We start from the raw sequence: 14,030 nt of genomic DNA, 5'->3' as shown, positions 1-14,030 counted from the left end.
GTCGCTTCAAATTTGACGACACTTCACTTCACGCGCCGTATCAAGGTATCGCGATTCGAGCTTTGTTCTGTGCACTGTGCAGACATCCGATACAAGCGCCAATAATTACCATCCCGTGCCCTCACACCGGCCTCTTGGCCAGGACTTAGGCGGGGCGCAGCTCTTGGAACGCTCCCGCCAGACCGGAATCAGTCCAACTGGCGGACTGGGCTTGCGTTGGAACAGTTGGATTAAGGCTGTAGCCGCAATAGCAAGGGATACCAGGGTCCAGGGAGCTCAACGAAGCCCCAAGCCAATCCTGCTGCCTGTTCTGTGTGACCTCGGTTTTTTGAACGTCCAATAACCTGATATCCGTATGATGCGGGTGCTGCAAACGTTCACAAGGCCCTGCGCGGACGGTTCGCGGGTCCTGCCCCAGCCCTCGTCGGCGCTAGTCCCCCTCCCAAGAACAAACCTCTCCCATGCACGCTGACGGCCTTCCTTCCTAATATTTTTCTCCTTCTACTCCGCGATGTCGTTTGGGTGGTCCGTTGGTGATATCATCGCAGGTCTGAAGGTTATTTGGGCGGTCTATGACGCTGTGTCTGACGGCCCTTTGAACGCCAAGTTCGAGGCTACACAGTTTTTCGATGAGTTCATCCATGTCGTCAGTCGCTTGTCTGAGTGGGAGAAGCGGAAATCCGCGCTTCCTCAAGATGACCGTCTGGCACAGTCCCACCAGCAACTTCGAGAACAGTGTACGGTGTTTATCCGAAGGCATATGCTCCTGATCCAGAACGCCAATCCCCAAACAAAAGCCATTCGGCCGCGACGATCCAACTGGCTGCAGAGAGTAGAATTCACGAAAACACAGGTTCTCACTCTGTATGAAACGGTAAAATGGCCAACCGAACAGGACGAGGTTCAAAGGCTTCGAGAGAAGCTGATGCTGTTCCTCCACCTTGCAGCATTCGATATACAAATGGCCACACACGGATTGGTCAGCGAACTACGGTACAAGACCTCTTCTATGTTGTGCAACTAGATTTCTAATCGAGTGACAGAGATTCCCATGCAGACTTGGTTTCCTCCAACCTCAAGCTTGTCTCATCCCATCTGGATCTAGTATCCCTGGTCTCGCTCAATCTTAAAAGAGTCACTTACCCTCTTGAGCTCGGAAGACAGGCAAAAGAGATCGATTATCCTATGCTACGTCAATTTGAGCAAGCTCTTCGCCCACCGAGACCCCTTGCAGTAATAGAAGTTCCACCTCACCAAATCGCTCTACCCTGGCAAACTAATGGTCAAAACGAGCAGGAGAAGGAAGCCGAATATGCCTCGGTCACGCGAGCAGCTCCGATGAGTCAAGACGGTGGTCGATTTGATCGAGATGAAGTTCGCGGGCTTATTTCGCAACGGCTGGACAACCTATCAATGAGGGTCAAGCGTGTCGACACCCTGGAGACAATTCAAGAATTCGGACCAAGTGATGACCCAAACCCAGCTGTCGTCTCATTGTTGCAGAGGCTACGAGACATGCGTGGTCAGATCAGCGATGCAGTGGGGGTTCTGGGGCTTACTGGGCCTTCGCAAGATGGCCTCCCTCTCGTGAAAGCCGACCCAGAGGGAGCTTTGCGGCAGGAGCTTGAGGATTGGAACAAATTGGAAGAACGGATTGAGCGTGAGATTCTACATCCACCTCGTCGAAGTGATTTCAATGCTGGTGGATCGACAACGCAACCGATTGACATCCTGAAACCGCCGCGAAGGACGGCAACCTCCTCGCCACTCTCGCCAACTGCCTCCCCATTCGATGCATCTAGTAGTTGGGGCGCCAGCCGTGGCCTATCTCCACCTTCTCCCATGCTGCGACAAAGGCGGAACAGCAGAAGTCTTTCAACCTCCTCTCATTCAGGCTCTGAATCTGTACTTTTGGATCATGATTTTCCAGTTCATTTGTAAGTACCACATAACCACAGATCATTAACTGTACTAACTTGTGAACGCAGATCTTATGGAGACCATGTCGTCAACGCCGTCATCCAATCAGTGGCAAGATTCGACGATGGCGAAGTGAAATCAATCTCGTCCATCGGCCAGAACGGACTTATCAAGATCCGACATTCTATCGAATTAAACACGCCCGCCACTATCGAGACCTCAATGAAGCCATTCCTAGATAACGGACACGTGGACAAATCGCACAAAATGCGTGTGCAATTTAAGGGCTCACACAGTCTCAAAATCACAACAATGTCGGAAAGTCATGGAGAGAAAGTATTGCGGCTGCAGGTCCCGCCTATTTACAAATTCCACAACCCCAAAGGTATGTACCCTCCCCCCTTGGATAGAAATAAGAAACTTACCTTGCGACTGTTAGATTACATCGAATTCCAATCCCTCCTCCTAAACAAAGAAATAAAAGCCAGCTTCGACATCCAATACATCAAATCCACCGAAAAAGAAATCCAGTGCCGGCTCGGCACCATCCGCGTCCTGCTTGAGCCCTTCTTGCGCACCCGATATATCCTCTATTTCCGGCATACCGCCGACCAGAAACCGGGATTCGTGGAATGGCCTGTTGATCTGTTTAAAGAGCCGAAAGAGCCAAGTAAGAAGTGCAAGAGTTTGACGCTGGAGAGCCAGAGTGGGAGAACGTTGTCCGGGAGCAGGAGTTTGAGTAGGAGGAGTACGCAGGGGAGTATTTCGACGATTGCGACGATTGAGAGTAGTGCTAGCGCGTTTGCAAGGATTCAGGAGAGGTCGACGGGATTGGGGGCGGAGGGGGTTAAGGGGTTGATTGTCGAGTTTCATGAGCCGAGTGGTATGTTGTGCCCTCTCTCTTTTCAGTCGCGTACTCTTTGGAATTCGGCGAAGGGAATTGAAAGCTGACGGTCAGTAGACTGCCACGAGTTTTGGAAAGAATTTCGAACGAAAGAACCACTGTTCTCGAGTGATTCAGGCTTGGGCCTCGACCTCTCACCCACCCACTCCAATCACTCTCCTCCGTGAATCACAAAATGCTTCCGAGAATCTCCTGGATGGCCATAGGGAGCAGGAAGGAAGGTCAAGGCTACGGGACCTAAACGCACACCTTGTCGGAGCAGACATTCAAATGTACCAGAATACGCCAGTACATTGAAGCGACATAGAGCAAAAGCTCTAAGAAATAATTCACTTCAAGGCCAGGGGATTACATGAAAGTAACTGATTTTCATCTCAAATTTCACAGGCCGATTTGGGACGAGAAGTGAACATGCAACAACCCACTAAGTTCGACATTCACTCTCGACTTCAACACAATCTTAATATACCAGAACGCTCTATGACATTGAGTCGATGTACAACAAAACCTTGGAGAGTATGATTCACTCTTCAGACTTTACGTCCGAGTACGGTATTCGACAGTAGCTCAAAGATCGAGGAAGACTTTACGAGCATTGAGCTTGTAGACGATTCTACAACAAAACATCATAATGATTCACGGCTCATGGCTCATAACTCACGACTCACGGCTCACGAGAGCTATGGATTGGCTCCTCTCTAACATTTTCTCAGTTCCAATGTCGGTGTGTTGGAGAGTTTAAGCAAGGGGGAAAAGGGGCGAGGGGTGGGCTGAATCGCTCCGAGGGGACAAGCAAGGGTTTTTTGCAGGTAGCATCCCGCCAAAGGTCCAGCTCTTTAATTGAATGGCACTTTGGAACAAGGAAATGAAGGAGGAACGCCACAGTGGAGGAGAGTAATGAGGTCTAAGGTCTAATCTATGAGGACAGTAAATGGATACCAAGAATAGATCCCCTTTTTTACGGCTTGCTACCGCTCGCTCAATCCACAACCTTCACCCTCACACCCTTACTACCCTTCCACACCTTCGGCACAAACATATCCGCCACGCACTCCACATCCCTCTCATCCGTCTCCCACAGCTCCAACACTCCCACATCCCCCGCATGTCTAACACCCACGCTTCCATAGCGCCGAAAAATCCTCGCCAGAGTTAACGTCAGCTCCGCATACGCCAGGTTGATCCCCACGCACTGCCTGGTTCCCTTGCCGAAGGAATAGAGATACTTATCGAGACGGGGGTTCTCGAGCCAGCGTTCGGGGCGGAAGGCCCTAGAGGAGGGGAAGACGCGCTCGTCGTGGTGGAGATGCATGACTGTCATGCTGATGGGCGTTCCGGGCGGGATGGAGTATTCGGAACCGTGGGTAGAAGACTTGAGAGCGATGGCCTCGTCTTGCGCGATGACTGACAAGCGGCCGGAGGCGCCGTAGCCGAGGCGGATGGACTCTTGGATGCAGGCTCCTAGATAAGGGAGGCTCTCGAGGAGTGCTAGGGAGGGTGGAGAAGAGATATTCGGAATTGCTATGGTAAAGTCAGGAGTCAGCTACTTTCAGGAGGGATATGATATCTTGGGAAGGCGGGTTGTGACTCGGGGAAGGAAGACGCACCCTTGTCAAGCTCTGTTTTGAGCTTCTGGAGAACTTCCGGCATGGTGAGGAGGTAGTAAAGTGCAATCGAGAGAGTCCAAGAAGTGGTAAGTGTGCCAGCAGCGACAGTTACGTTTGCCTCATCTCCAAGACGAGCTATGGCCTTCTCTTCGGGAGGCAATTTGCTGTTTAGAATTTCATGAAAGATTGTTCGATACTGTGTATTGCTTAGCTTTGGCGAATACATAGCTCTTACAGCCTGTGAGGCCATGTCCTTTATAGAATAAATAATTAGAGGAGTCGTCTAGCGATGGCAAAGGATTAAACAAACCTTTTTCTCGGCAAGGAACATGGCATAGGCAGGGTTGGTGCGATTTGCGATGCTGTCAGGTAATGCTTGAAGGATCTTCATAATGATAGGGAATTGCAACATCAAGTGATTGAGGTCAAGACCGGCAATGCAATTATCGTGGAACGAAGGGTCGAAGTTTGGATGCCGAATCCTATCATGGGATGTCCCAAACGCGAACTCAGAGGCGACGTCTACCAAGCATGTTGTCAGCATCCTCCCGAACATAGTTCGACGCGCTTCATGCGTACCATTGGCCAGGGCGGCAAAGGCAATGTTAATAGTCATGACCTCTCCCGTCTTCTGAAATTCTTCGAATCTCTCAATGAAGAGGTCCAATTTGGCATCCATGAGCGGCTGCAAGTTCCTGACCGACATCTTAGAAAAGAACGGGTTCAAAGCTGTCCGCCTCACACGATGCAGATCATGGGGGTTAGTCGTGAAAGTTGCGCTAGGAACCCCAATGCCTTTGGTACTCCAATCCCACTTATCTCTCTTGTGAGTCCCCGGTCCGACGAATATATCTTCCAGGAAGTCCGGATCGTCCACGTGAAGTTCATAGGGATTGATCCGTACTATTGGTCCATACTTCTTGTGCAGATCTCGAACCTTCCAGATATATTGGCCGCCGAGGACCACGTCGTAGTAGAATTGATACCAGAAGGTGGCAATGGCGAGTTTTGGACCTGGGAAGTGTGAGATTGGGCTGAAGTACACACGCCTGATAACCAAGACGATGCAGTATGTTATCCCAACGAAGCCGGCTGCCTGGAGGAGAGACGAAGACTGTATTGAAAGCATGTTTAAATTCGCACCGAAAAGAAACCTTGCGGTAGAAGAGAGGTGCTGAACAACGGAAGAGTGAAGTTGACGTGAAATCGTGGTGGCATCGTGTCAGGTTACACAACGCGGCCGCTGTGACATCCTGGTACGCAAGGGGGTCTCAATATATCAAGGTCACCCCGCGTAAGGCGGTGAGATTTCCAGCCAATTAATTATCGAGCTTCGTCAATTTCGCCCCGTAAATTCCTGTATTAAGCGATGGCAGAACTGGGGGGGTGACCTTGATTTGCTGAGACCCCCTTTCGTACTGTAAAGTACCGGCAGGGTGCCGAGGATTCGCAAGGGTCTATTCTTATTAGCCAATCACTTCTCTGAGAAGTCTCCGTGTGAATTGTGGTTGGTTGAATATAGCCGCTGTGAGGGCTTAGCTTGGTTTTAAGCGAAAGCGGCCGCGAGGCGTAGCTTCTCAGAAATCAAGCCCTCTTATCCCTACCTCTCCTCCAGGCAAAATCAATCGACCGCGTATTTCGTCAGCCCATCAGCCCATCAGCACTAGCTAAGCGAAAAGGTATGGGGGGAGATGATGAAGAATTGGTGAGGTGTGCCTCAAGGAATATGTACCACCAGTACAGGGCTCCTTGCTGACTAATAACCACGCCTGCTTTCAAGTGGCTGCGAAAAAGGGGCTACGGAACGATGACTGATTCGGGCTGTAGTCTGGAAAACTGTTTTTCGAAGACAGCGCTGTGGAATGGAAATGTGAGAAAAGACTATGTCAAGTTCACGGATGAGCTGAGAGAGATGCCCAATCGGCATGGTTTCGAGGTTGTTGACATCAGAAGAGAAAGTTCCTCGAGGCTCGAGGACAAGACTGTACGATCTCAAGCTCTTTCAATTGCACCGTGAAATCTGTAATACTACATACAATTGGCGGCAACTTGTGCTTGAGTGATTCGCATGCAGTTAGTAGCTGCTATGTCATTTACTCCAACCATTTGCATTCCCTACAAGTTATCTCCCCTACCGCCGAGGACATGTACTCTGACAACTCCCCCAATTCGCAAGACAGCTATAACACCACTGCGCTCCACAGCGACACGTCATATGCAAACACCCCTCCGTCCTCTCTAGCACAGATTTGCAATTCGGGCAGATCTTCCAACCTTTCCTGCCAGCCAGTGCGAGTACTTTCTGCCCTGCAACATCCTGCTGACAGACCCCTGCGTGTTCAGCCCCTGAACATAAAGCGCACGTTCGAGTACGGCAGGAGGAGCAGGTGGCTAGAGGTCCAATGATGGAGGATGGTGGCAGGAAGAGCGAGCAGTGGGCGTTGGAACAGTATTTTGGGTTGGGGGTTGAGAGCTCGAGGAGTAGGTTGTTGTAAGAGGCGAGGAGAGGGGCGGGCAGGAAGCGGGATAGAAGGGGCATAGGAGGCGTGGCATTGCAGCATTTGAAGGGGGCGCGGGATTTGAGGGCGGATTTGATGGCTTCTGTAATTGAGGCTGTTAACATGCGAACATGGAAATGAATAAAGGGGAGATACGAACCAGCAACACAACCTCTACAATACCCATGCTCACAATTCAGCATACACATGTCACTCTTCTCTCCCTCTTCCGTACACGAAACACACTCAGCCACCCTCGCCCTCCTCTCCTCCTCCGCCCGCCGAGCCGCTTCTTCTTCAGCCTCCCGTCTCCTGTCCTCCGCCTCCCTCCTCTCCTCTTCCGCCCGCCGAGCCGCTTCCTCTTCAGCCTCCCGTCTCCTGTCCTCAGCCTCCCTCCTCTCCGCCTCCTCAACTGCCCTCTTCACTTGTGCTTCCAATTCCATCGCAGCTGCCTCCCATTGCGCTTGGGCGGCAAGTGCAGCAGCTTTGTCTCTTTCAATGTCCTCTGCCATCTCCTCATCCAATCTCGCTACGCCCCTGGCAAACTCCACCTGGGCAGCCATCTGCTGATCCTCTTGCTGTGCTTTCGCCTGCCAATATTTCCAGTCCTGCTGCGTGCTCGCATCCTGGGCTTCCCATTCCGACTGCAGACGCCTCGCTTCTGCAAGGTCTTGGTCGAAATTTGGCGATTGTTGTTTTTCCAAATGTTGGACTTGCCGTGCATAGGATTCTTGGACTTGCAGCTCGGTATCGTATTCTGCTTGAAGGTTTTGCGCGGTGAGGAAGTCGAGGGAGAAGGAAGTGTCGATTGGTGGGTAGTCAATTTCGAATTGGCTAATTAATGAGCTATCAACAGGTGGGAAGTCGAGGTCGAACTGTCTTGTTAATGTGGTGTCGACTGGGAGCAACTCTTGGTTGTAGTCATCTTGAGCCCACTCGGATTGACGTTTCTGGACGGCGGCTACGTCTTCTTCGAATGAGATTGTATTGGTAGTGGGAGTGTGGGGCCGTGAGTTACACTGAGAGTGGAGGGTTGGGGGTGTCAATGTTCGTGGCGTGTCGGGGCCTGAGGATTCATATGATTGATATTGATCTGAGAAAGGGTTGCTGGTCGGTTGTGTATTGTCTCGCCAAGTAGCTATGTAAGGCGTTGCAGTAGAAGTGCCATGGACCAAGCCGAAAAAATCGGGGAATTGCGGTGGATTGAAAGACTCGGCGACGTCCAGAGTGGAGAAATCGATGAGATTTTCAACTTCATCAGGAGGGGCTTTTTTCGTACCCTCCTTTTCCTTCCCCTTCGATGGCAGCGGCGTATTGGTTTCTACCTGTGAAGTCTATTAATAAAAATAATAAAAATAAATAAATAAAAATAAAATAAAATAAAAAAAAGCTTCCTCGTTGGTCTGAGTTGCCTTACCTTGAGATAATCAAAGTCGTTTTGAGCAGCTGACCCATGCCAGTTCGAAGGACCCGCTGATCGGGAAGAATTGGTGGGCTGTATCCACTGCCCTGTGAACGGATTTAAGAACGACTCGTCGTCCTCCTTAGCTGGTAGAAGAAAGTGATGTACCGAGGGAGATATCGCATCGAGGAGGCTCTCCATCGCGACCTTCCTCTCTACCTTTTCCGGCTCACCAGCAGCCCATGCTCTCACATTTGAAGCTATTCTGCCAGAAAACTGCAAGCAAGTCTCCGTGACATGAGTCCGCGATTGAAAATACTGGACGCGCGCAATATCAATCTCAGTCTCTATACCCTTTCCTTGACGAGGCTGCGAGGTTTCATGCAATGTCTGCTCCAGTAATATGATTTTCAGATAGCCATTTAAGGCTTCTGTAAGCACAGATTTGACTTCTTCTTCTGTGGCATCCATCTATGAAAGTATGAAGATGAAGCCATAAAATGAAGAGTCCTTGGTGTGCGGAGTGACGTGAAACCCATTGATGCAGTGAGGGGAAGTCGTGATAAGAAAAAGCAAGGGCGTCTTAGTGGCTGGTAATCCGCTGTCCAGTAAACTCTGCCACGTTGGGCAGAACTGCATGGTCCTGATCTCATGAAGGAGAAGCCTCATTCCTTAGACGTATCATGACGTGAGTCGGGCGTAGTGGCGCATTCGCCTTGGTTGCCTGGGCAGACTTTCGCGGGGTTCTTGTAAAGCAGCAGTGGAGCGCAAACTGACTGACTGGTGGGAGTGTCGGATCTTCGATTTTGGATCGGAGTCATTCTTCATGCAATCTTTTTGGACATTCTGATTACAAATGAATCCGTACTCGTGTTGGGTATGGTGGTGCCAACTGCAAACGAAAAAAAGTCCATTTGCTCATCTTTTCGATGAGCTAGAAGGCCCAGCCTTATTCACAAGCTCTGTCTTAGAACTTCCTGCCAACTTAGAAGAATCAAATTTCAGCGTGCTCATTCTAGCCCTCTTCTCAAAAGCTCTTGTAAGGCTCCTCTTTAATTTGTGTTGCGCCTTCTCAATTTCTTGATAGCGAGCATCCCATTCAGCCGCAGTACAGATCACAGTCTTTGGAACAAGGTCCTGGGTAGTCTTCCGACCTTTCCGATACTCTTCAGTGTAGACTCCCGTAAATTCAACATTCCGTGCTTCAATTCTCCTCGCAGTATTGCGTTGAGCACTGCTGAGCCGAGAGTGCATGATAGATGCGCGGAATGCCTTCAAGCGATCTGGCCCATATCCTTTGTCTCGGAGAAGCGTTTCGACTCGCTTCATGAGATACGACTTCAACTGTGCTCGTCGTTGACCGAAGGGAATTGTGAATTCTCTCGCAACTTGTCTTTTCTTCTGGGGATTTGTTGCTGCTATGGCGGTTTTGAGAACCTCGAGAGCACGCACGGCGGTACCCTCACCAGCTTGGACTTGCCGCATAATGGTTTCCAAGCAAGGAAAGTGTACCCTGAATTGAACACCAGAGGTCTCGGATCCAATTGCGATGTTATTTATCAAAGGTGCTTCAGTGAGATAGTTCTTGATCTCGTTGCAGACGTCTTCCTCCAGTGAGTATTGCACTTCATTTAGTGTCTCATGAGAGTAGCTAGCAGGATCGTCCGAGTCTACGGAAGGCGTGCCTTCATCTTTGTCCTTGAGACTTTCATCAATGTCTTCTTGATTTCGGTCAGAAGAGCAGAGGAGTTGGATTCGTAGCAAAGGGGGCAGCGCAGAAACAATGTTGAAGGAGTCGAAATTATGTAACCTGGTTTGTTTTCGACGCTCCTTCACCAGAGGTTTCGACTCAGCAGCGAATATGTTGCCCCTGGAGGGTAAGCCATGCCAAACTGCGACATATCCATTGTGAGGTCTGGCCCCTTCGGTCCGCGGTAAGATGGGACAGACCCAAAACCTTTCTTGTGGAAGCTTCGACCTGAGATGTCTTCGGGTTTGTTTTGCCCGAAGCTTCACGGCTATCCTGGCGCTACCGTGATACCATTTGGGATTATTCTCTAATATGTAGGCTCGTGATACTGAAGTACCAGCGGTCTTCTGCTCACAGATTGAGGTGATGAATGTGGCGGTATTGTCAAAGGTCGAAGATTCCGCAACCATTCTCTCGAGCCCAGAAACTCTGTGAGTGATGGGAAAGACGGCATCTTTCAACCATGTATCACGTTGTTGCTTCTCAGCAGTAGGACCGAGTAAGAGACACGATGTGCCTGCAAAGCATTCGTTTGCAATGACCCGGCTTTCACAGAGGTCGAGAATGGTCTGCGCCTTTACGCCGAAGTGCTCGAATTGATTGCCGAGGAAAATGATCGTCTTGCCACGATATTCATTCAGAATCTCGTTCGGAATCTCTTCGTCTTCCTCGTTGTCTTGGGGTTGTCGAACCAATCCCCCGTAGAGACTAACATTCCAGACATCCATTTTCAGATTAAGATCGTTGCGAATGAAGTTCCCAATAGCCTCAAATTGGTCCGATGGAGTTCGTGCGTTTGTGACGACTAGGACTGCTGCCTCGTCATTGTAAACATGAGCAGATGAAACTTGGATCCTCAAATCAAAAGTTTGCACAGCATCCCTATTTGGAGTCTTCTTCCTATTTGAAGGTACGTGACCTGGGGGAGTTATATGAAGTCCAATACGAATTTCTGCGTAGGTGTGATCTTTTGCAAGGTGGGATATCTTTGATACTTGCGTTAACTTCACGCTGGCGTTGCCTTCTATGGCCCCAGGGTTTATGGCCGTTTTGGGTCCCCATTTGTCATTCGATAGAAGCAAAGAGCCGGTCTCGGAGGGAATCCATATTTTTACTTGGAGGAGCCGAGGAGATTCAGCTTCACCTCCGAATGGCTTATTGCTCTTGTTGTGGACCTTCATCGTTATCCTGTGCTCCGATCCTTGAGCCACCGAGTCCAGATAGTCAATCTCCTGAAGTTCCAAGGGGTACTCGATATCGATGCTCTTTTGGTAGCCGAAATAATCCAAACGACGATTGAGTCCCGGCATTATTGCTTTCAACTTAATGAGTGTAGATTCCCTGTAGGGCTCTCCTCCAAGGATTGGCATGTCAGGTTCTCGAATCAGGACTTTGATAGATCCCGTGAGAGTAATTATTTGACCAGGAAGCACTTGGGGTACGAAAGCTTGGCTTTCGTGGGTGTTGATTGGTTGGAGACACTCAGAAGGATCGATTTCCAACCTTGTTTCTTTCTTGGGAGAAGGCATTCCTCCTGGATGAGGTTAGTCTGAGTCTTTGGTAACTGATTAGCGGACTTGCCTGTGTTCTTGACGCGGATGCGACGAATGAAAATATGCTCTCCAGGTTCAAAAATCCCGTCCTCATTTTCATCCTCAACATCGAAGTCAACGAGCTCAAGCTGAAAACGGGATCGATAACTCCTTTTCTTACCGGCCTTCGATGTAACTATAATATTGGCTTCACCAGGCCGTCCGTCGGTGCCCGAAAACAATGGATTGGTTGGAACATCACCCCTCCTTCCTTCCGCTCCCTCTTGCCCGGGGACTCGCTCCTTTATCTGATAGACAGGAAGAGCAGCACAACCGGTGCAATGCCCATTACCACCACTGCACTCACACAGACCCGCTGTATCTCGTGGTGTGTTCGCACGATACTGTGCGAGTCTAACGACTGCATTTTGAAGAGATGACCCGGCTGCCACTTGGGAACCGATCGTGTTGACCAGAGCCATTCTTGAAGAGGTTTAGAGTTGCTTTTATAGTTGTGAGAGATTACGCAAAGCACTTACCGTGGATCTGTGCGGCTAGCAAGAGCCTTTACGTTCGAAGCAGGCTGAGTTGTCCGTCCAGCGCAATTTTCCGTACAACGATATTGATAGCCATTTTGTTCCTCCCTTTGGTCATCTTAGAACGAGTACAAGATGAAGAGCATACAACTCACCAGGTAAAGCTACGCCCACCTTCGCCCCCTTTGCCACCAGGGCCAGGAATTCCATGCTCTCCAGCTCCTCCTCCATTTCCCCCAGATATATCCCAGGTCGTGGCCAATAGCAGGTGAGTGTTATCTTCATCTACGCAAATATTGATCATTCCCCCCTTGCCGCCATCTGCACCGTTCGATCCCGCTCCAGCACTGCAAAGATTAGCCGAGACACAGTCAAGGTTTACCCACAATGACTTACCGTCCTCCAGTTCCACCAGCAGTTCCATTCTGCAACACTTAGCAGAGCTCTTGAGGTTCAAACGAGGACAACTCACAGTAGCATCCTGCGCTTTACTTGCATTTGTCCCCGGCATGCCATCGCGCCCTGGTGTACCGTCGCCTCCTTTCCTGCCTGGCTCTCCATCACCCCCGATTGCTTGAAAAACAACATCCCGGTGAGGGAGGATTTCTGTCAATTGAGGAATTCTGTTTTCTGGCACTTGGGCTAGAGTTTTGACAACAAAACCCTCTGGGCGGGACTCAGATTCAAGCAGTTCGATAGAGAGCAAACCGGCAGGTTCGCCTGGGACTGCTTCTGGTGCGTCTGTGCCATTGATTCCATGGATAGACGTGGACGCTGCTCTCTGGTCGAGCAGTTAGATGGCAATTAAAGAATGAAACTGCTGGTTCCTGAACTTACGACGAGGTCCCAATGCTGTTCCGGCTGCTGTCTCAATGTTGATTTGTCAAGCCCATTCCGACCATTCACGGAGAGGACAACATTGCGTGACATCTTGCATGGACGAGATGCTCCAGCGAAAGATTCTCAGTGGCATAAAATTTTGCTAATTTTGTGTGCCTAGCGATCCAGCGGACATGTTTTTGAAAGAGAAGATATCGGGCCACAGGTAGGTTAAGTTGGATTGGGCTCACTGGAGCCAGCCTTGCGTAAAATATGCCTCGTGAGAAAATGGAATATGGAAGCATGGTCCTGACGATAAAGCAGCATCAAGCTCGCTGTAAGAGGGGACGGATCTGCAGACGAGGCTGAGAGGCGCCTAATCGATTGGACTAGAGACGCGGATACGGGAGCAACGACTTCTCCTGCAGAGACTGGGGTTGGAACGTCGAATGAGCCATGATAAACTCGCATCTCCTGACTCCGGTCTCTCAGCTTTACGGAATTCCTTATCCTGCCTCTCTTTCGATGGCGATGGTACCTCCCACTTGAAGAAGCTGACTGAGCGAGTCCTCAGGGACCGTAAGAAGATCGGGCCTGCCGTCACGACCAAAGCTCAGTTGAAAGCCTAAGTTTCGTCGCAAACTATCATGGAGGAAGGCTTGGCAGGTGATACCCGAAACATCTTGACAACATGAGATCATTGTTGAAGTTTTCGAGATTGGATGAATGAGGTTGGAGGATTTCGGTGGCCGGGAAAGGCTTAATCTGAGTGGGGGGCACGTGAGTGGATGACTAATACAGTATACACAACCCAACGGCGATGCACTCGGGTGAGAATGTCGGAACGTCGTTTTGGCACTTTCTACCAGCTCTCCAGAGGCTTCGATGTGTATGATAACATCATAGGAAAATGGGAATCTACACCTGGACATTGGGCCCTTTTCATCGCGTTCACTTGAATTGCATCCGAGAGAAAAGCGGAGGTTTACGAAATGCATCATTATCTATTCTCAAATAAATACGTCCTTGAGAGTCATCATCCACCTGCAATATGCAATATGA

The 14,030-nt window shown here is 50.0% G+C and overlaps 5 protein-coding genes across 5 annotated transcripts; 1 reads left to right on the top strand and 4 right to left on the bottom strand.

Moving 5' to 3' along the window:
• Positions 1-511: 511 nt before the first annotated feature.
• Positions 512-3,118, top strand: K444DRAFT_602035 (uncharacterized protein; the record flags this gene model as incomplete). Its single annotated transcript, XM_024878707.1, has 5 exons — positions 512-1,014; positions 1,044-1,937; positions 1,989-2,305; positions 2,360-2,803; positions 2,882-3,118. 5 exons carry the CDS (start codon positions 512-514, stop codon positions 2,989-2,991), a joined length of 2,268 nt encoding a protein of 755 aa, XP_024728542.1. The 3' UTR covers positions 2,992-3,118.
• A 330-nt stretch (positions 3,119-3,448) lies between these two features.
• K444DRAFT_620717 (cytochrome P450) lies at positions 3,449-5,595 on the bottom strand. Its single transcript, XM_024881768.1, has 4 exons — positions 5,011-5,595; positions 4,742-4,953; positions 4,432-4,684; positions 3,449-4,345 (listed from the first exon to the last, which is right to left on the bottom strand). Exons 1-4 carry the CDS (start codon positions 5,558-5,560, stop codon positions 3,804-3,806), a joined length of 1,557 nt encoding a protein of 518 aa, XP_024728541.1. The 5' UTR covers positions 5,561-5,595; the 3' UTR covers positions 3,449-3,803.
• Positions 5,596-6,505: 910 nt separating this feature from the next.
• On the bottom strand, positions 6,506-9,025 carry K444DRAFT_235619 (uncharacterized protein). The gene is made up of 3 exons (XM_024871270.1): positions 8,347-9,025; positions 7,090-8,254; positions 6,506-7,032 (listed from the first exon to the last, which is right to left on the bottom strand). The coding sequence occupies exons 1-3, from the start codon at positions 8,800-8,802 to the stop codon at positions 6,563-6,565; spliced, it is 2,091 nt and encodes a 696-aa protein (XP_024728540.1). The 5' UTR covers positions 8,803-9,025; the 3' UTR covers positions 6,506-6,562.
• K444DRAFT_235677 (uncharacterized protein) lies at positions 9,026-12,300 on the bottom strand. Its single transcript, XM_024871271.1, has 3 exons — positions 12,153-12,300; positions 11,663-12,096; positions 9,026-11,615 (listed from the first exon to the last, which is right to left on the bottom strand). Exons 2-3 carry the CDS (start codon positions 12,093-12,095, stop codon positions 9,250-9,252), a joined length of 2,799 nt encoding a protein of 932 aa, XP_024728539.1. The 5' UTR covers position 12,096; positions 12,153-12,300; the 3' UTR covers positions 9,026-9,249.
• On the bottom strand, positions 12,078-13,246 carry K444DRAFT_235682 (uncharacterized protein). Its single transcript, XM_024871272.1, has 6 exons — positions 12,987-13,246; positions 12,622-12,930; positions 12,546-12,574; positions 12,305-12,496; positions 12,153-12,253; positions 12,078-12,096 (listed from the first exon to the last, which is right to left on the bottom strand). Exons 1-5 carry the CDS (start codon positions 13,077-13,079, stop codon positions 12,181-12,183), a joined length of 696 nt encoding a protein of 231 aa, XP_024728538.1. The 5' UTR covers positions 13,080-13,246; the 3' UTR covers positions 12,078-12,096; positions 12,153-12,180.
• Positions 13,247-14,030: the final 784 nt, after the last annotated feature.

This window comes from Hyaloscypha bicolor (assembly GCF_002865645.1).
Source record: "Hyaloscypha bicolor E unplaced genomic scaffold K444scaffold_182, whole genome shotgun sequence".
Classification (NCBI taxonomy): Eukaryota; Fungi; Ascomycota; class Leotiomycetes; order Helotiales; family Hyaloscyphaceae; genus Hyaloscypha; species Hyaloscypha bicolor.
The sequence above is the reverse complement of the archived record's forward strand: the minus strand, read 5'-3'. Positions and strand labels throughout refer to the sequence as shown.

Coding starts and splice junctions, on each gene's coding strand:
- K444DRAFT_620717 (XM_024881768.1), bottom strand. CDS start 5,560: ATGCTTTCAATACAGTCTTCGTCTCTCCTCCAGGCAGCCGGCTTCGTT. Junction 4,954..5,010: donor CTTTGCCGCCCTGGCCAATG/GTACGCATGAAG, acceptor CATGCTTGGTAG/ACGTCGCCTCTGAGTTCGCG. Junction 4,685..4,741: donor TGTTCCTTGCCGAGAAAAAG/GTTTGTTTAATC, acceptor TATTCTATAAAG/GACATGGCCTCACAGGCTGT.
- K444DRAFT_235619 (XM_024871270.1), bottom strand. CDS start 8,802: ATGGATGCCACAGAAGAAGAAGTCAAATCTGTGCTTACAGAAGCCTTA. Junction 8,255..8,346: donor ACGACTTTGATTATCTCAAG/GTAAGGCAACTC, acceptor TAGACTTCACAG/GTAGAAACCAATACGCCGCT. Junction 7,033..7,089: donor TTGTAGAGGTTGTGTTGCTG/GTTCGTATCTCC, acceptor CCTCAATTACAG/AAGCCATCAAATCCGCCCTC.
- K444DRAFT_235677 (XM_024871271.1), bottom strand. CDS start 12,095: ATGGCTCTGGTCAACACGATCGGTTCCCAAGTGGCAGCCGGGTCATCT. Junction 11,616..11,662: donor CATCCGCGTCAAGAACACAG/GCAAGTCCGCTA, acceptor AACCTCATCCAG/GAGGAATGCCTTCTCCCAAG.
- K444DRAFT_235682 (XM_024871272.1), bottom strand. CDS start 13,079: ATGTCACGCAATGTTGTCCTCTCCGTGAATGGTCGGAATGGGCTTGAC. Junction 12,575..12,621: donor GTAAAGCGCAGGATGCTACT/GTGAGTTGTCCT, acceptor TAAGTGTTGCAG/AATGGAACTGCTGGTGGAAC. Junction 12,497..12,545: donor GCTGGTGGAACTGGAGGACG/GTAAGTCATTGT, acceptor TAATCTTTGCAG/TGCTGGAGCGGGATCGAACG.